Source organism: Cuculus canorus, chromosome 8, assembly GCF_017976375.1.
Source record: "Cuculus canorus isolate bCucCan1 chromosome 8, bCucCan1.pri, whole genome shotgun sequence".
NCBI lineage: Eukaryota > Metazoa > Chordata > Aves > Cuculiformes > Cuculidae > Cuculus > Cuculus canorus.
The window spans coordinates 1,707,785-1,725,471 of NC_071408.1; the positions used below are offsets into that span (position 1 = coordinate 1,707,785).

The window sequence follows — 17,687 nt, forward strand, 5'->3', positions numbered from 1 at the left end:
TCCAAGGGGACAATCCAGGCCCATCAGCTCTGTTCCCAAGCAAACCCCTACCCGTGTGGGGCAGCGCGGGGGACACAGCGGGTGCCGCGGCAGTGATACAAGAAGCGGTCGCTATTACAAAGAGTGGAACGTTTTGGATTTAAGCTGAAGCAGAGTTCAGTTTCATCTAAGTAACTGTGTTCTTTGAAAGACAGATGATGTCTCTCTTAGAGCAGGTTTTCTTTCAAGCACTGTTTTTCCCGGTACTGATCATTCTTTGGAGATGAGAAGGCGCTGTGTTCAGTGTGATCTGTGCCGAACAGAGGGGCTGCTGAAACCACCGCTGCTCGCAGCCTCTCCCTCTCAAATGTGAGCTCAGGCAGGGCTGGAGCAGCTCCAAACCAGCAGGAGATTTCACTGCCGTGAAGTTCATAATAACATTGAAATTAGTCCTCTGGAGAGTAATAAAATGTGCATAAGATTTGTGGGAAAGTCTAAACACATCTAAGCGGGAAATCTGCCCCAGAACAGATGGGGCGATGGATATCGCTCCCTCGTGTTGCCCAGCCCTGACAAAGGGCGCTCGCGTTCTCAAACTCCAAAACGAGCCTCAGAGAGTTGATTTTCCCACCGTTTCGGTGTCACCAGGACGCCCCGAGCGCCGGGATCCCACAAGAGGGGGGCCCCCGGGTGGAGGGGCGGCGGCTGCGGGCGGCCGGGTTTGCCGGGTGCACCACCAGAAGCGCCGAGGGGCGGCGCCGGCGGGAGGGGAAGTTTTATCGGTGGCACCACCGGAAGCGCCGAGGGGCGAGCGCGGGCCGCTCGGGTTTGAGGCGCCGCCGGAAGCGCCGAGAGGACGCGGTAGGCGAGGGAAGGGTTTGCGGGTGGCGCTACCGGAAGTGTCGAGGGGCGGTGCGGCAGGGGAAGGCTTTTAGGGTGGCGCCGCCGGAAGCGCGGCTGGGGCCGGAAGCGCGGCCGGCGCGGCGGGAGGGTCGTTGGCCGTGAGGCGGCGGCGGGCGCGGAGCGGTGGCTGCCGGGGTCACCGGCGGATCGCGGCCAGGAGGCACCCCCGTCCCTCCCAGCCTCGCTGCCGCCCTGCCCCCGCGGCGGCAGGCCCTGCGCGGGAAGATGGCGGCGGCGGCGGCGGGAGCGAACGGCGGCGGCGCGGGGGCGGCGGAGGGCCGGCCCGGGCTGTGAGAGCCGCGGCGGGGCGCGACGAGGCGGCGAGCGGCGGAGGATGAGCCTGCTGTGCGCGCAGTATCTCCGGTGAGAGGCGGCCGCGGGGGGAGGGGCTGCGGGCACCCGGTACAGCGTAGAGCGGTCTGAGTCGGAAGGGACCCTAAAGAACACCCAGTTCCATCTCCTGCCGCGGGCAGGAACACCTCCCGCTGGATCAGGGGCTCCAAGCCCCATCCAGCCTGGCCTGGAACACCTCCAGGGATGGGGCAGCCACCACTGCTCTGGGCAACCTGGGCCAGGGCCTCATCACTCTCATCGTAAAGAAATTTCTCCTTCTGTCCAGTCTAAATCTGCCCCTCTCCAGTTTATCCCCATTGCCCCTCTTCCTATCACTCCAAGCCTTTATGATTAGCCCCTCTCCAGCTTTCTTGTAGCCCCTTCAGCTACTGGAATGTGCCTTTCAGAAGGTTCTTTTGGAGAGCTTTTAGAAAGAGGGTCGGTTCACATCTCTCTGTTCAAGAGTTTGTCTCATCTGGCTAAGATTTTGTTCTATTTCTGCTGCTTTGGGAATCTATGGGTTCTCCCCATAAACCAAATCAGATTAATCTTGTGGGGCAGGCATGTGGTTGTGAACATTCCGTGTATCCTGCTAAGCGGAGAAGAAGTCTCGTTGAAGCAAAATGTCAGTACCGACAGGATTTCTAACCTAGCGCCACAGAAACTTCCAAGCGTGTCATTTTTATAAGACAGTATTGAGCTTTAGCCTGTGTTTGTTCATTTTAGGGAATGATCTTCATTGCCAACTTTATATCTTAATGTTCAAAGCAAGGTCAAACTGGGGTCGCAGGGAGGGCAGGGGAACGCGGTGGGTTGAGTCCCCCAGCCCCTCTCAGGCTGAGGGGCTCCAGCAGGAGGGAGCAGCCGCGGCTGCCCCTTGGCTAGCTGGATTCTGCTGTCGAGGCCTGTGCGGCTGGTTGGTGTCAGGGAGCTGAAGGTTTGGGAGGGAAGCGAGTCTGCAGCAGTTGGGCTGCTTCCCAGCACCTCACTGCCTGGCCATGCTCCCGAGTGCCCGGGGCGGAAAGCACCGGATGGTGCACTTTGAGGTGAATTTAAGGAGGTTTCTACAGTTCCAGACCGCTTTCTATCCAGGCTTCTGAAATACTTTATCTGTCTCCCTTTACTGATTCTCCAAATCCTCCTTTTCTTTCTCATCTTGTGTCTCTGTCTGCCTCATCCTCCTTCTGGTAGTGCAGATCTTGTCTCAAGTTCATTTTTTTAAAGAAGACAAGGAATAAAGTCCTTTTTTTCTCTAATAGCAAGTTTGTGAGCCTTTTTCTCTTCTAGGCTGCTCACCTATGCTGTCTTAGAAACTTCTTTCCCCTGTCTTTCCCTGTGCATTACGGAAAAAGCTCTTAGATGCCTTATTATTAACTCTTCTCTACCCAGACAAGATGTAGTTTTGTGTTTCAGTGTATGTCTTAATAACACCACGGCCTCTTGCTCCCCTCGCGCTTCTGGGGATGGCGAGTCTTTGGCTGCCTTGCATCGTTCCAAGGCAGCACTGCTGAAGTCATGCTCGTCTTGTCCCATTCACCTTCCTGCACCACCAGACCCTCTCCTAGCATTCCATATTCCCCTGCACCAAGCTGGAGAGCCTCCTTGCCTTCAAGCAATGGGCAGTAACCGCCTATTCCTCCTAGCTCTGTTCCTCCAACAGCCTCACTCATGCTGGGCCTTCATTGCTTTTTCCTGACTAATACAACGGGAGTGAAGCATCAGGGCACTCATTTATTACAAGTAATGACTTCTGGCTTTCGTTTAGGAGTCTTATCTCCTAAAGGAAGATCAACAGCGTAGGATGATCCCCCTCCCAAACTTTTCAAGCACTTTGTAGTCTGTAACCTTTACCTTCCCCCTCTAAAGAACACCTGGCTTTGTTCCTCTGTGTAGAAGGGAAGCCTGGGAGTGGTTTCTTTAAAAGCTGTGAAATGCTTTTTACATCCACAGAGTGTGTATTTGAGTTGCTTGGTTTGCATAAGGCAGAAATTTTGCTGCAAATTACTGCAGCCCAGGCTCATAAAGAGAACTGGGAAGAGCCTCACACTCTTGGACCCAGTCCTGTTAGTCCTTTGCCTACAGGAGGAGGGCATTCTCCTTGCTGTAGCGTTACAAGCTCGGTCCCAGCGTAATGATGGTGGAATAGGCAGACAAAAGTGTGGTGATATGAAGGGGCATTTTAACAAAACGTGGTACCAGATGAAAATGTGGAGCAATTAGTCTCTGCTAGTCTTCACAGTCTTAAAACCAAGGAGGGGCAGAAATGTTTTTGTGAGGAATCCTTCTCTGTATTTGAAGCTTAGACAGCAGAGAGCTGAATTTCTAAGGTGACCATGTAATGGTTGAATAACTAGTGAAGTAATGACTCTGCAAGAATCGAGATGCTGAAAAAATGAGCTGGGAAGAAAGGACTTTTGGCTGGCCTGCCTTAACTCCTCCAATTTATACAGAAAGCCTCGCTTTCTGTATAAATGTGTGTGAATCAGCTGTTTTAAAACGCTGTCCTTAAAAAAATTGTATCCCTTCAGTCAAAGTGCAGAAACTGGGAAACACCTGAGACTCCTACAGAAGTCTTCCAGCCTGAACAAAGAAGGTCAGGCTTATCGAGTCTTTCAAAAGTTGTAGGAAAGTCCATTCTTAAGTCACCTTCAGATGTTGTAAGAAAGTGTTGTGATTTTTGCTTTCCTAGTCTTATTATCCATTTCAAGGTCACCTTCCCTGCGTACTGGAGTGTGTTCTGTCCCATCTAGTTTTTTAGATACCTCTCTTGGTCCATTGTTTGAGTCACTTCTCAAAGATTTGGATTACATCTGGGCAGGTAAAAACCTTTCAGAGGGTTCCTTCAGAGAGCTCTTTGGAAAAGAGGCTTGGTTCACGCCTCTCCGTTCAGGAGTTTGTCTCGTCAGGCTAAAAATTTGTACCTGTACTATTTGTGCTGCTTTGGGAATCTACAGGTTCTTCCCATAAATCAAATTAGTCTCGTGGGGCAGGTGTCTTGCTGTAAACATTTCATGTATCCTGCTAGGCACAGAAGAAATCACTTAGAAGCAAAATGTCACTACTGACAGGATTTCTAAGGTAGCACCACAGAAGCTTCCGAGTGCAACATTTTTATAAGACGGTATCAAGCTTTAGCCCACGTTTGTTCACTTTAGGGAGTGATCTTCCTTTTCCTTGCCAATTTCACATGTTAATGTTCAAAGCATAGTTAACTTGGACTCAGAAGTTTAGCAGTTTGACTGAGTTATGACTGTCTGAATTGCATTTCACAAAGATGTGAACTCTAGTTTCTAGTTAAATGTGGCATTACTCTGGTAAATTGTGGCTTTTAGCATTCTGTAAACAGAGAATAAAAAGCGTTTGAATTACAGGGCTTGAAATTCTAGTGCTGACAAATCAGTAGGTAGTTTCCTGTAGTCGTATGATGAGGCTATAACCAACTTCATTAAAGGTTTGACTGTTTTAATAATTTAAATTGTGGCTCTGTTTTCAAAGACTCATCAGTAGCTCCATTAACTTCTGCATCTGCCATGTCTCTTCGTGGTTGCTCCCTTGCTGTCTGCCGGTCCGTGACGCACCTCTTGTAGTATTTCTTCACTGTTAATGGAGGAGGGTAGAGCGGAGGCAATTTAGTGCTGCAATCCGTGCGTGTGAGCTTGTTCTGGTACCGATTCCTGGTCAGAATGATGTTTGTCAGTACTGGAAAGGCATAAACCAGAGCACTGTTTGCCAACCAGAGCGAATCTCAACAGGACAGGTGAAGTAAGTTATTTAATTACCTTGAGGGCGTGTAGAGGATAAAGTTGATGTCTCTTCAGTGTTAATAGAGGATCTTGTCGTGTGCCCATGCAATGTGCTGCCTCGAGTTCACCACATCACACAGTAACCTGGCCTGGAGATCTCTCTCTAAAGCAAGGCCAGCTCTGGGATCAGACCAGGCTGCTAAGGGCTTGATCCACTCACGTCTTGAAAAATCTCTGAGGATGGAGACAGCTCAGATTTCCTCATTCTGGAAAAGATTTTCTTTACATCCAATCCGAACCTCATATTTCAACTTATGCCCATTGTCACTCATCCTCCTGCCACTGCAGAGTCTGGTTCCATCTTCTCAATCCCCTCCCTGCAGGCATGAGGCTGCTGTGGGTGTCCTGAAGCCTTCCCTGCTCCAGGCTGGCCAATCTCAGAAGCCTTCCCTGCCTTGGGCTGGCCAAGCTGTGCTCCTGTTCCTCCAGCCCGGATCGGGAGTGCTTCAGCCTCAGCTGCCCTGGGGGCCTCTGCTGACCTCACTCCAGTTGATCTGCATCTTTCTTGATTTGTCTTGCTATCTGAACAAGACCAGTCAGTCTTGGAAAGTATTTCCTCCAGCTTTTTTATGTTCTGAAATGATTAATGCTACTTGCATACATTGTTTACTCTTGAATTTTAAACAGGGGAGAAGTAGTGGAGAGATCAAATACTGTGTTGGCCTTTCAGGAGGTGCCTCTTAGCATGGTGTTTTCTTTGGGGGAACTTAAAGGGAAAATCTCTCCGCCTTCTTTCTCTGTTTTCCTACATACAAGGTGTTTCTAGCATTTGATAGCTAGAATTGCTGCCAGTATTTAGTACGAGCAACACTTCTTATCCCTCCTCAAGGGTGAGGGTAATGGTTTAAGAAGCAAATAAGATTGATGATGATTACTACTGAAGACTGATCAACAAGCTTTTTGTGGTGACCTGTGGAGTAAAAAAGAATTGCAATTTAAAAAGTGTTAAGCAGTTTTCCTCTGAGGTTTCTGCTGAAGGAAATTTATCTTGTGGAGAGCCCCGAGATGCGCACTGTAACCTTCAGGTTTCTGGGCAGGTTCCTGCCGATCCTAGCCACTGCAGCCTGGTATCGGGGTCAGCCAGGCAGGGCTGGCCCAGCAGCTATTGCTTGCTCTCTTCCTACTCTCATGGAGATTTGGATTATGGATCATCTTCTTGCCACCAAGGGCAAGTCACAAGTGGGCTGGGTGTGCTATCGTAGCTCTGGTACTTCTTTTTCAGGCCTGGATGCTGAAGGAGATGAAGCTTGTGTGAATGTGCTGCTTATCGCTTGTTTCTCCCCTTTTTTGAATTGCTTTGGCAAGTTTTAACCTTCAGCAGAGAGCCAGGAGTTTCAAAGTTGGTTATTGCCATTGACTTTGAGTGAGCTGGTTGGAAGAGTGATCCAAACGAGCGTGCCTGTTGAGAGAGAAGCAGGCAGGGCTCAGCTGGTGTAAATCAGCACACGTGGAGCTTCCCATCAGCTGTGGCATGTGCACTTTTCTGTGCGGGGAAGCTGTTTGCTCCTCTGTGCAGAGTTTAAGTGCGGTCGGCACAGTAGTTAAGCGTGGACAGATAGACATCCTTAGCAGGGAGGATTTGAATGTGTGTGCAGTTTAGCAGGTGGTGGGTGTGTCTTTCTGCTGGAGGGGCTGGCAGGAAGGTGGATGTGTGTGAATGTGTGCTGGAGGGAGGAAGGCTGCAGTTATCCAAGAACTTGACCCTTCTTGCGCAGTTCTTGGCAAAAGCTTGGCACTACAGACAAAGGATGTGTGTTAAACTTCAACTCCTCCTGGCAGACCTGTCCTGCGCTTCCCTTCACCCTTTCCTGCTCAGCCCTGATTTGTTGGGGTTAGTTTATGGCCAGGTCTCCTGTGAAGGGGAACTATGGTAGGTTAAACCTGCTTTTATGTTGACTTTTACTCGCAGAGCTTAGCCTGAGTTGGTTTGTTGACTTCACCCATCGTGTTACCACGCGTGCTGACAGAAGGGCTGAGGTTGTGTGTGGCAGGAAGGAGGCACTGGTAGTCAGGGCAGGGTGGGACTGCTTCGAGGGATAGCACTCATTAAAGTGCTTACTGACCCATGACACTCATAAGTAATGCCTCTTTTCCTAGAGTATCCGAACTCCTGAATGCCCATGGCTGATGTCACTGTCACAATTCATACCCCTGTCTGTAGTCTGGGGGCCGAGTCTCTCCTTATTTTGCCTTGCTGCAGGACGCAGCCTGCCGTGGCTGCTGTTACTGTGCTTTGTTTGTGCTGTGCTTTGAGGTTACTTGCAAAACGGTGTTCCAGTGACCTAGAAGTGCAGGTTAGTGTAAGTAAAGTTACAGCTGTATTTATTTATTTATTTTGGAAGTCAGGGATGATTCTGGTAGCAATTAGTTCTTGTTCTAACCTGTCTGTTCCTCTGTAGTTTGATCTGTATGGAAAAGGAGAACGTTCTGCTGTGGCAGTGAAACCAGGTGATGCTTATCTGAAGGTTTGATTGGGGCGCTTAAGTTGCACCAAAGCATTCAGAGAAGGCTGCCCCCTTCCCTGAATAGAGGGCTTTGGAGGGCATTTTTCTGAGTTTTGGTGCATGGCACATGTGAATGCGTAGCTATTTTATTTAAGTACTCAATATAGAGTATACAGTGATATTCAAGCTACTCATAAATTTTCCCTCGTAAGACTGCATCTTCCTTGTAGCAGTTTCATAACAAGGAGCCGTAGCCTACTCCAGTGAGAGGTTTTTGCCTCTGAGTAAACTGGTCTGAGCCTTGAATTGTATCATTTCAATCAACTTAAAGCTTTATTTAAATCAGTCTGGGTGGAACATGACGCTGCCCTGCTTTTCCATTTGCCACTTGGCTATCACACCTATTTTCAGATGTCTTGGTGCTTCCCCCTTGAGAAGAAAAGACTGGCTGCTGTCATTGCTCAGGATCACTTGGGTTGGTGGGAGAAGACAGTGACTTGATGGATAGATGCCTTGGCATCTTCCCTGCCTGCTCAGCCAGCAAAAATCAGTATGGAATAGGAGAAATTGCAGATCGAGTGTGCAGTGCCTGAGGAGGGAGAGGAGGAGAGTTTGCTGCAATGTCTGATTTTGTTGGATGAGGAACTGCTGGGGGCTGTAGAGTTTCGAGGGGTCCTTCGTCACTGCTATTGGATCCTCATGACAGCAACAGAGATTCACTAGGAGCAGACTTCTCAGAGTAAGGAATGGTGGAAGAGCAGTTAAGGAATGCATCTGTTATGTGTAAGGAGTATATGTGGGAGGACATTAGGTATTGCTTTTGTTCCTTTGGACTTGAGGCTTGTCCTCAACTCACTTGAAAGCTGCACAACTGCTGTCAAGCAGGAGGGAATAAAACTACAGATTTATTGCCTTAAAATCTTTAGCAGAATTGCATGCTTTAGTCCTGTACTTATTAATATCTGACTGGAGAGGTCATAGATTTCAGTGGTGTTTGGTAAAGCATAAATTTTCCTGTACTCGGGGAGCGCTACGGCGTCGTAACTCTATTTCTCTGTCTTGCTGCAGTGAAAATGACAGAGATTTAACTTAATATTTATTGTGGAGTGACACGAGGAATCGTGGAGCTGACTCATGGGCTGTAGTTTCTCACTGTTCCGTACTGAAGTAGGGGCATGTGGGTTTTTTGTCTGTGCCTCTGGAGCGCTCGTGTTGTTGCACGCAGCATCTTGCTGAATGTTGTACAGTTGTACTGGTTTCATCACCAGCTTCCACTTGTGCAGCCGTGCTTCGCGTCTTGCCTTTAGGCCACGTTTCTAGACATGTCTGGCCACTGCTTCTTTTGCCATCTGAATTTAAGAAGAACTTCTGATTGTAAGCTTGAGGACTTCCGGGACAACCAAGTGAGGGGCGAAATGGCTTAAGCAGTGTTTCGATATTGTGGATTTCAGTTCCTCTGGGTTAAATCAGCAGCTACACATTCAGATCAATGCAATACTGTGAGTTGGGGTGGAATGAGAGCTTTTTGAGTACCGTTAGGCCTGCTTTCTCTTCTTTCTGTATCCCAGTAGAACTTTTCTTTGATTATTCACACTGACTTTGGCACTCAAGGGATTATCGGAAGGAACCAGAAGGCTAAGGAGTCCCTTAGCATTGTTACGCAGCCGTGGGCGACAGACTGAATTTCACTGATGGGACTTAAATCCGAGATACCCTTGAGGTACTTAAGAGTCCTGCTGGAGTTAATTTTCTCTTCCACCTTTAGAGAAAAGAGATGTCATTTTTCTGAAAGCACTTACAATTCCTCTAATACATCAGCAGTCTGATTCTCGTATTTTAATTTCATTGTCTGTGGTGTTGAAAGTATCCTCCGGTGCTCAGCCATACTGAACAATGTTCTGCTTCATCTAATATTGGTATGTGTAAGCTGATTATTTTATTTTCCCCCCTGCCCTCTGAGGCATTGTCTTTTTGGAGTCTGCGAGCCCCACTTGTCACAGGGCTGAATTATCTCAGAGAGCTGCTCTCTAGCTGTTAAGAAGTGAGAAATTAATTCTGAATGTCTTTCCCGTGAAGTCTTTAAGATTGATTCTGCCAAATTAACTTGGGCAAAATTTCTTGAATTACTTTAAAGAACCTTAGGCAGAGATTAAACTTTTTGTTTGGATGCAGTAAAATAGACCTCTTGGGCATCAAGAGCTTTTATTCAAGATTGACTTTGGTGTTTGTTGGTGCCTTGATTTTAATGAAGCTGTGATGGTTGTTCCGATTTGATCAGGCCACAGCAAAGGGAAGTGTTTTGGAAGCCGGCCTTTTTGAGGATCCCCTGTTCTCCCCAGTGGTCTATGCTGTGTTATTTATCGCACTTTGACTTCCTTACAGATGTTGTCAGGAATAGAAAGAAATGAGTCTTGGATAAATCTGTCGGGAAGACCGTGCTTTTTTCTTTGTACTATAATAATCCTGGAAATTCTCCTTCTGTACTTTCTGTTGCAATGAAAGTCTCCTGGTATCTGCTTTGTTGTGTCCTGTCTTGGTCTCGCCGTGGTTTGAAGACATTACACGGATATTGCAGTGTGTCAACCAGCTGCGGCTGGGTGATCATCTTTTTTAAACTAGGATTACCTGTACCTGGCAAGGAACCTTTGACAGACTCCAGCTTCAGGTCCTTCTGTAGTCAGTAGGGTTTCGGCAGTGCCTTTGAGTACTCGTACTCGTACTTGGAGGTACGCTGGAGCCTTGAAAGGTGATCTCCAGGGTAATCTTTACGGACTAGCCTAATGGTAGTTAAAACCAGAAATGCTCATCATCTGCACCTATGAAGAGGGGGAAGAAAGAAGGATTGGGACAAACCTTTTGTCTGCTGAGTAGGTTAGGAGTTGTCCATCTTGACGTAGTGTAAGTACTTGTCGAGCACTTGAGCTAAATCTAGTCAGCTGTCCCCCAGACAAAGCCTGGTGGAGCTGGTTTTTGTGCATGGCAACGAGAATAGCGTCCAAAGGATTTAAGCCGCATCTTTTTTAGTACTAAAGAAAAGCACAGACCACCAGGAGCATATAAAACCATGAAAAGTGTAGCAGCTCTTGGAGCTTCAACATCCAGCTGCAGTTTCTAGTGAAATAGAGAAAATGTCATTTCAATATGAAGAAAAAGGTGAGATTTCTATATGGGTTAGTGATTATAAATTAAGTTGTTGAAAGATGCAGAGTAAACTTGCACTAAAAATCTAGAAGATGTTTCAGTTTGTCTTAATGCCATCAGTAGCAAATAAGTTGAATGTATAGGTAAGATCTTTAGAAAAGAAATGCTAAACTCCCAATATGCATTGTCCACACGCATCTGAATTAATACAGAAGGCTGTAATTCAGGAGCATGTCCTGGTGGATTTTGCACCCAGTTTGAAACTATCCATGCTGTCTCATTTTAGAGATTTATTTTGTTTTGAGGTAAACTGGAGGAATTACGGGGCTCAGGCAGAGTCAGTTGTGGGGTATTGGCACGCCAGGTGTGCGGGCCAGCTTAAGCTGAAGCGCTCGTCTTTTGAGTTTGATAGCTAAGACTAAAATAACCGCTAAAGCTTGAAGTGATCTGGAAAGATATTTTCAGTATCTTTCTAATGAAGATGTCAATCGCTTGCTAATGCTGCTTGTGCAACTGCAGACTATTTTGGTAGCTTCCATCACAGACTGCTAGGCAGAAGTCAACACTAAAAAAAGTGACGCGTCTGTGTGGAACGTTACATTATGTAGTCAGAAGTTTGGGATAAACTTTCAAATTCAGGTAAGATTCTGTGCACTTCGCATTAGAGATGATTCTATAATGAACATATATTTTCTATCATGTATAACTGATTCTATTAATTCCTGAAATAAGTCTTTGAGGATTACAAAGCTAGAAACTGCTGTGCTGGAGTGTTAGGTGACGTGGCCCAGGAGTGCCCTGTCTTTAGGAATGACAGATGAGAAAGACGTGAAGATCTTTGGCTCTTTAAGGACTTGGCTGCAGGGAGTTTTATTTGTATGGTTGAAAATGCTGTTAAACATATGGATGTCGGATTTGAGGATAGAGCGGTGGGGTTCCTGTTGTTTCCGTGCTTTATTGTCACATACTGAAATACAATGCCAACATTATCCTATTTTAAAATCTGTTTTGAACGTCTTGGTGTCCTATACAAAACATTTGATGATGAGATCCAAGCTGTTTTGGTTGCAAAGTGAAATGGCAGGGCTGAGTTGGCTTGTGCAGCCTGAGTAATGCATGGGTGTTAATAACCAGTAATTGGGTAGTCAATTGCTGAATCTTCTTCCAGCATCATCCCTTCTTGCTTAATATGTGTCAAGGATTCAGAAGATGTCTCCTCAGTCTGAGTGAGGACTATCCCTGCCCTTTCACTGCTGTATGAAGGTAAGGGTGGATTGAAGGAGGTGGTAATTTTTGTGAAGGGATTTGGTGAGAGGAAGGAGCCAGAGTGGGTGAACGCAAGGCATACCACGATTCTTTAAGGCAAGATGTAATGCTGTGTGGAAATGGTTTAGGGAGGTGGATGGACAGACTGCTCTGGGGTATGGAGCTGGGTTGCCTCTGGAGGACTTCAGTCACAAGCAGTGCCAGTGTTTGTCAGGGATAATGGCATGGTGAGGGAGTGGGATACATAACCTTTCAAGGTGCTTTCCAGCCCTTCAGATGTGATTTTGATGCAGGATGTGTTAGGCCATTGCTATGGAGTCTATGCTGCAGCCCTTGCGGAACGTGAAAGGAATGTAGTGAACGAGTCTGACTGTTGCAAGGGAGACAGCAGTCTGGAAAACTGTATTTGGGTTTATGTTCAGTAAGGATCTACTAAACCCAAACTCTTTTCCATACATGATTTCTAAAGCAGACACCGACCGCTGCTTTGTAGTTGGTTGAACATCGTGTGAACTGCTTTTAAGAAAGAGTCTTCTCCAGTTCTGCAGCTAAGGTATTGAGAATGAAATTTGAAATAATTATTTTTATGAAAACATTTAATCCCCAAAAGCAAGATTAACCTCGGAGGTTACAGATTTGCTCAGACGCTTTAGTTTTTAAAAGGGGAAAGGTAGGTTACTGGTTAACTGGCAGTACCTGACAGTGCTCTGCAGGGTAGTGGCTGCGGCGGCAGCTCTGTTCGCAGGCGGTTTGGACCTGCTGCGAGCAGAGCTGCTGAGGTCAGATGGACTTGTCCAAGTGAGCTATGCCACTTTAGCCTCTTGGGTTTACCTCCAGACTCACTTGTGTTCAACAGGGCTCAACCGCTTCAAGCTGCACCTGTCCTAGACAGGGGCAGTTCTGGTAGTAGTGTATCCGTGCTGCTTCGTCCTGGAGCTGGCAAAATCTGCTAGATCTCACCTGTCTGGATTGGTCATAGCTTCACCTTCAGCTGAATGCAGACAAGAGAGTAACTTTTATATGTTCCAGGAGTTGCATGTGTTTTGGTGGTAGACTCCAGGGTTTATAGCTGACAGCCCATGTGGGTGAGCCACTCCCGAACTTAGGACAACCGACAGCAGAGGACTGCTGGAGAGTCATGTGTTACTAAACCAAAAGTCAAGTTTGAGGTTCGGTAACAAGCTCTCCTTTCCACAACTCCGTGCAGCTCAGCTGGTGTCCTTTGTGCCTTGTCTGACATTTGTGCTTTTGATAAAAGACATAGTAAATATTGCTGGCTGTGTTTTTGAGGTGAGAATTTAATGATCATGCTTTTTTTTATTAGAAAGTGCTGTACTTGACGAAGATACATTGAACTTGTGGTAGAGGATTCTAGTTGAAAAGTAGAGTGTATTTAAGAACAGCATTGCCAGTGTGTTTTTTTGATAGAGAGTTGGGAGCAGCTAACACGACTCCTGTAAACTATTAATGATGTACTGAGTATAAACGGTGATATAGTCTCATATCATCATTCAGACTTCATGCCGTTGCTGTGCCTTCAGAGTACAGCTTGCTGTTAGGGTCATACTTGGATATATCTGGGTGTTACTTGTCATAGCTTGTCTAAACCATGCAGTGTCCTTTCACATTGAAAAACCTTTTAATTCTGAAAAGCTGCGTTAAAGCCTGTGAGTATGTCACATTTGTGCATAGACAGGTGTTTGTGCGATGTTTACATGATTATGAGTTTATAAAGCGAATGAGGTTAGGCAAAACCCAGCTTCCTACAACTGCTGAGTAATTAAAATACCAATAATTTTGCTTTAGGCCTTAAGTTTTTGAAGGTCTTGAGTGTCCAGGCATAGATCTCTGCTTGGAAAGCTCGTGTTCAGTGTCATAGTTGACTTACTACAAGCACCGTAGGAGAGGTTACTTATGCTTTGGTTTTGCCACCTCTGATGATGACTTCCAATATATGTTTTGCTCTTTCTCCATGTGCTGCTTAGCAGGGAAGTCAATATCTTGAATTCCTGATAACTGAGTCCTCTTTAGTGGTAATTGCTTCCTCTGTCCATGTGGGTTGTTTTCAGTTTAACTGGTAAGGGTCCGTGTTTGCTACTGGGCAAGGAGTAATCTTGGAGGCAGGAACTGAGAGGAAGGGGTTCATGGAAAACACTAAAAATCAGCAGGATAGCTGAGCTCTACATCTTGAGCTGTTAGTGAAGGCTGGAGGGGACAGGAAGCTCCTAGAGCTGGAAGTCTGGATTTAGAGGGCTGCAGGTATTGCCCTCTTCTCACAGCAGGGTGGGCTTTCCAGGGAAAGTGAGTATAACTCACTCTAGCAAGCTTCGATCTGTGGGAGTTCTGCTCTCTATTTCCACAGGCAGGCGTGAGGGTACACTTTATGTCCTGTCACGAGACTGTGGCACTAAATTGGCTATGTAATGGCCAACCCTTGAACTGGATAGCATGCACTCCCCTTGGAGCTGTGGTACAGTGTCTAGGGAGGGTTGGCTTCTGCTGCCTGACCTGAGCTGATCTGGCTCCTGCAAGGCTGACTTAAATAGCATAACTGTGAAACTCATGGGACGGTATCCATCTGAAGCAGATCCTGATGCTCTCATTTCTGCGTTTTCCATAATTCTGGACTTGGTTTTTATAATGCAAAAGCTGTTGAAAGAAGTTAAATAACACTCGCTTGTTTTAACGTCTGTTACCTGCAGTTTCCAGCCCTTAAACCGAGAAGCTTTTGCCAAGTCAGGAACTGCAGTGTAACAAGTGAGTGCTGGTGGTACTGTTTGTCACAACTGAAGCCTGATACTGCGTGCACGATAATCAGAGTGGATTTGAAAGAGCAAATACAGTGATATTAGAAGGGCATAATTCGTTGGGGTTTTTTGTTTTGTTGTTTGCAAAGTAATTCTGTTGCTTTTCCTTGTTCCATGTCAAAACCATGTGGGAATTGCCATGGGAAGTAAGGTAGTTCAGATGTCAACCTGAGCGTGCCTTTTTTTATAGTGAAGTTGTTCGTTCTCCTCTGGTAATTGGCTTTTAACTTTTCTGTACTGAGAACGCTGTTAGGGTTACCTGCAGAGCTGTGCTGTCAGCTCCTGGAAAGTTTAGAGATTTTAGTTTTCTCCCTTGTGGCTGCAATAAGGTTCCACATAACTAGTAGGTCAAGATGGAAAGTTAAGGAACATCATAGTCAGTATTTAAAGAATATTTTTACAAAGCAGTGACTATGGAAAACGCTTTCCTGAGCTGTTCTCGATACTGCACATTTACTCCAAGCTATTTTGGTTTGAATTGGAAGAATACAGATTGTTGGGTTTGTGGGTTACTCTGTTGACTTAAATGTAGAACTCTGTGGAATAGACAAGGGCATTTTGCTGATTCTGAACAACTGCCTACAGACCGGATCCCATTTCTGAGGCGTTTAACTCGTGTTTGCAGCACTGCTCTCCCGGTGAGGCTCGGACTCGCTCCTGGCTTGATGTGAGCTCTAGACTGTAGCGAGAGGGAGAGCGGAGGCTTCAGTGGAGGCAGTTGAATGCTAGAAAACTTAGCAAGGTAGGAGACTTGCGTTTCTCTCCCTGTAGGTTAAATCACAGAGTAAGCACATATAAACTTCCCTTAGGGTAACTTTTACCTGTTGGGCGCATCTTTATCAAATCTTGAGATGAAGGAACTGACTTCCATGAAACTGGAGATAAAAAATGAGTTTGAATGAAGCTGACTGTGAGGGTACTCTTACTCTTTCCCAGGGAGGAAGGTTGTCAGTTCGGATCACACTTGGAAAGAGTTGCTTTTGGTGGTTGCTTTTTGAGGATGATTATTATGACTTGCTTCTAATGGAGCCTGGGCGAGGAGAAAGGGGGAAGATGGGATTAAAAAATTTCCTATTCTTTGTCCTGATTTCTCACCATCCCTCTCTGAGGTGGAAACAAAAAGGTAATAGAGCAAGAGTCCCTGTGGACAGGTTTTGGATTAGAGTGGTGATTGCTTTGCTTTAGCATATGCTTGTAGAGGTAGTATTTTTCCTTGCACAGTTACACTGATGCTGAATTGTTTGCGTGGCTTTGATCTACAGCTATAATCTGATAAAGCCAGTGGTCAAAGAAATTAACTGTACCTTGACTTCAGCTGCCTGTAGCAGGAATGATGAGTTTTAAACTAGTTAGCACAAAATTGCCAGCAAGGTGGGTACTGTTGAAGGTTTTTTTTCATTGCCACATCAGTGAAGACTGTCAGTGTAACAGGCACATGGAGCATTTAACTCAGTGACTCACAGGCTGAACATCTCTTGCTACGTCAGTAAGAGCTGACATCACCAAAACCTGCCTGCTCCTGAAGCAAGTAATTCCAGCACTTTATGAAAACTGTGGTCATTTTAATTAGGTGGTAAGGCTTGCAAGTTTAGAACATCCAGAACTTCTTCAATAAAGATAAAGCTGCTTAAGAAATAGTTGTTAACGAGTACATATCTGATGCACAGAGGATTAGCTGAAGTCTATAGATGAATAAATAATTAGAAACTATATTGGGCTCCCTTTACTGCAGCAAAATCCTGACCCCGTCCATTTACTGTTTCAGGAAGGGATGTGTCAGACTGTTAACTGAAGCTGCAGTCTGCAGCCTGTTCTATTCAGGTGATGTTGAATTAATAGGTGAAGGAAATATCAACGATGAAGTGTTTCCACGAGTTCCCTGCTACTGTTACTCAGGTATAAAAATCTGGGTTTGTGCACAATCCTAGGATGGCTGTAAAAATTGAAGAATTGTGGAATCCCAGGTTGGAAGGGACCTAAAGGATCATCTGGTCCGACCTTGCTTGGCCAGAACATGGTCCAGACAATGGCCTAGCACTCTGTCCAGCCCAATCTTAAACGTGTCTGAATTTGGGGAATCCACCACTTCCCTGGAGGGAGTTTTCCAATGTCTGATTGTTCTCATTGTGAAAAGTTTTTCTCTTGTGTGCAATCGGAATCTCCCAGGGGTAAAATTATTTCCCTGTGACAGTCATAGTTAGAGATACTGTAGCTGTCTACAAAATAGTCTAGGGAAATCAGAGTTATTTTTGTCTTTCAAAATCCATCCTTTAGCAAAGCGCCCCAGCTGTAAAGGATTAGTGCCCAGGAACCCTCTAAAAAGGGCTAATGAAGCTTTATATTTTAGCAAGTGTTTGTAGTTCCTCTTAGGAATGGTAGGAAGAATGCTTATTTCCCATAAACCTCTCAACCACTTAGAGCAGGCAGTGATGTCTGCTCAGCACTGAACTCCAGATGTGAATGCTGTTTTGGGTGCTGTGTTTAGGGGCTTCTGAGCGACCCAGTTCTCCCCTAAATCTGCTGTGGAATATTCAATGCCTGTGCTGTTAGCATTTGCTATTGCTTTCTCCTGCCCCGAATCAGCACAAATACATGAAAATACAAACAAACACCCGTCAGAGGTATTAAACCATTGTAATTTTTTGTTGAAGTTGGCTGTTATACTGAGGAAAATCTAAACCAGGAGTTCCTAGGTGTTGCTTTGGAGTCCCTTCTGGGTGTGAACCTTGGACTGAAATTATGAAAATGTAAGAATAATTTGTTTTAAATGGACTTGACTTTGTTTCTGGTATGCTAGAATAGAAAATTTACCTTCCCAACCTGAAATGAAAGATTTCCTCCATTTATTCGATATATGTTCTGTATCATAGAATGGAATCATAGAATCATTTGGCTGGAAAAGACCTTCGAGATCATAGAGTCCAACTATATCTGTCCACTACTAAACTATATCACTGAGCACCTCATCTACCCTCCTTTTAAACCCCTCCAGGGAAGGTGACTCCACCACC

General features: G+C 45.9%; 1 protein-coding gene across 5 annotated transcripts in view; it reads left to right on the plus strand.

Annotated features, from left to right (window-relative positions):
• The first annotated feature begins 918 nt into the window (after positions 1 to 918).
• Positions 919 to 17,687, plus strand: part of SMG7 (SMG7 nonsense mediated mRNA decay factor) — a 55,158-nt gene continuing 38,389 nt past the window's right edge. For all 5 annotated transcript variants that reach the window (XM_054072726.1, XM_054072730.1, XM_054072729.1 and 2 more), the window contains exon 1: positions 919 to 1,245. In XM_054072726.1, the coding sequence (XP_053928701.1) occupies positions 1,217 to 1,245 (29 nt within the window). In that variant the 5' untranslated portion in view covers positions 919 to 1,216. The remainder of the gene's footprint in view (positions 1,246 to 17,687) is intronic.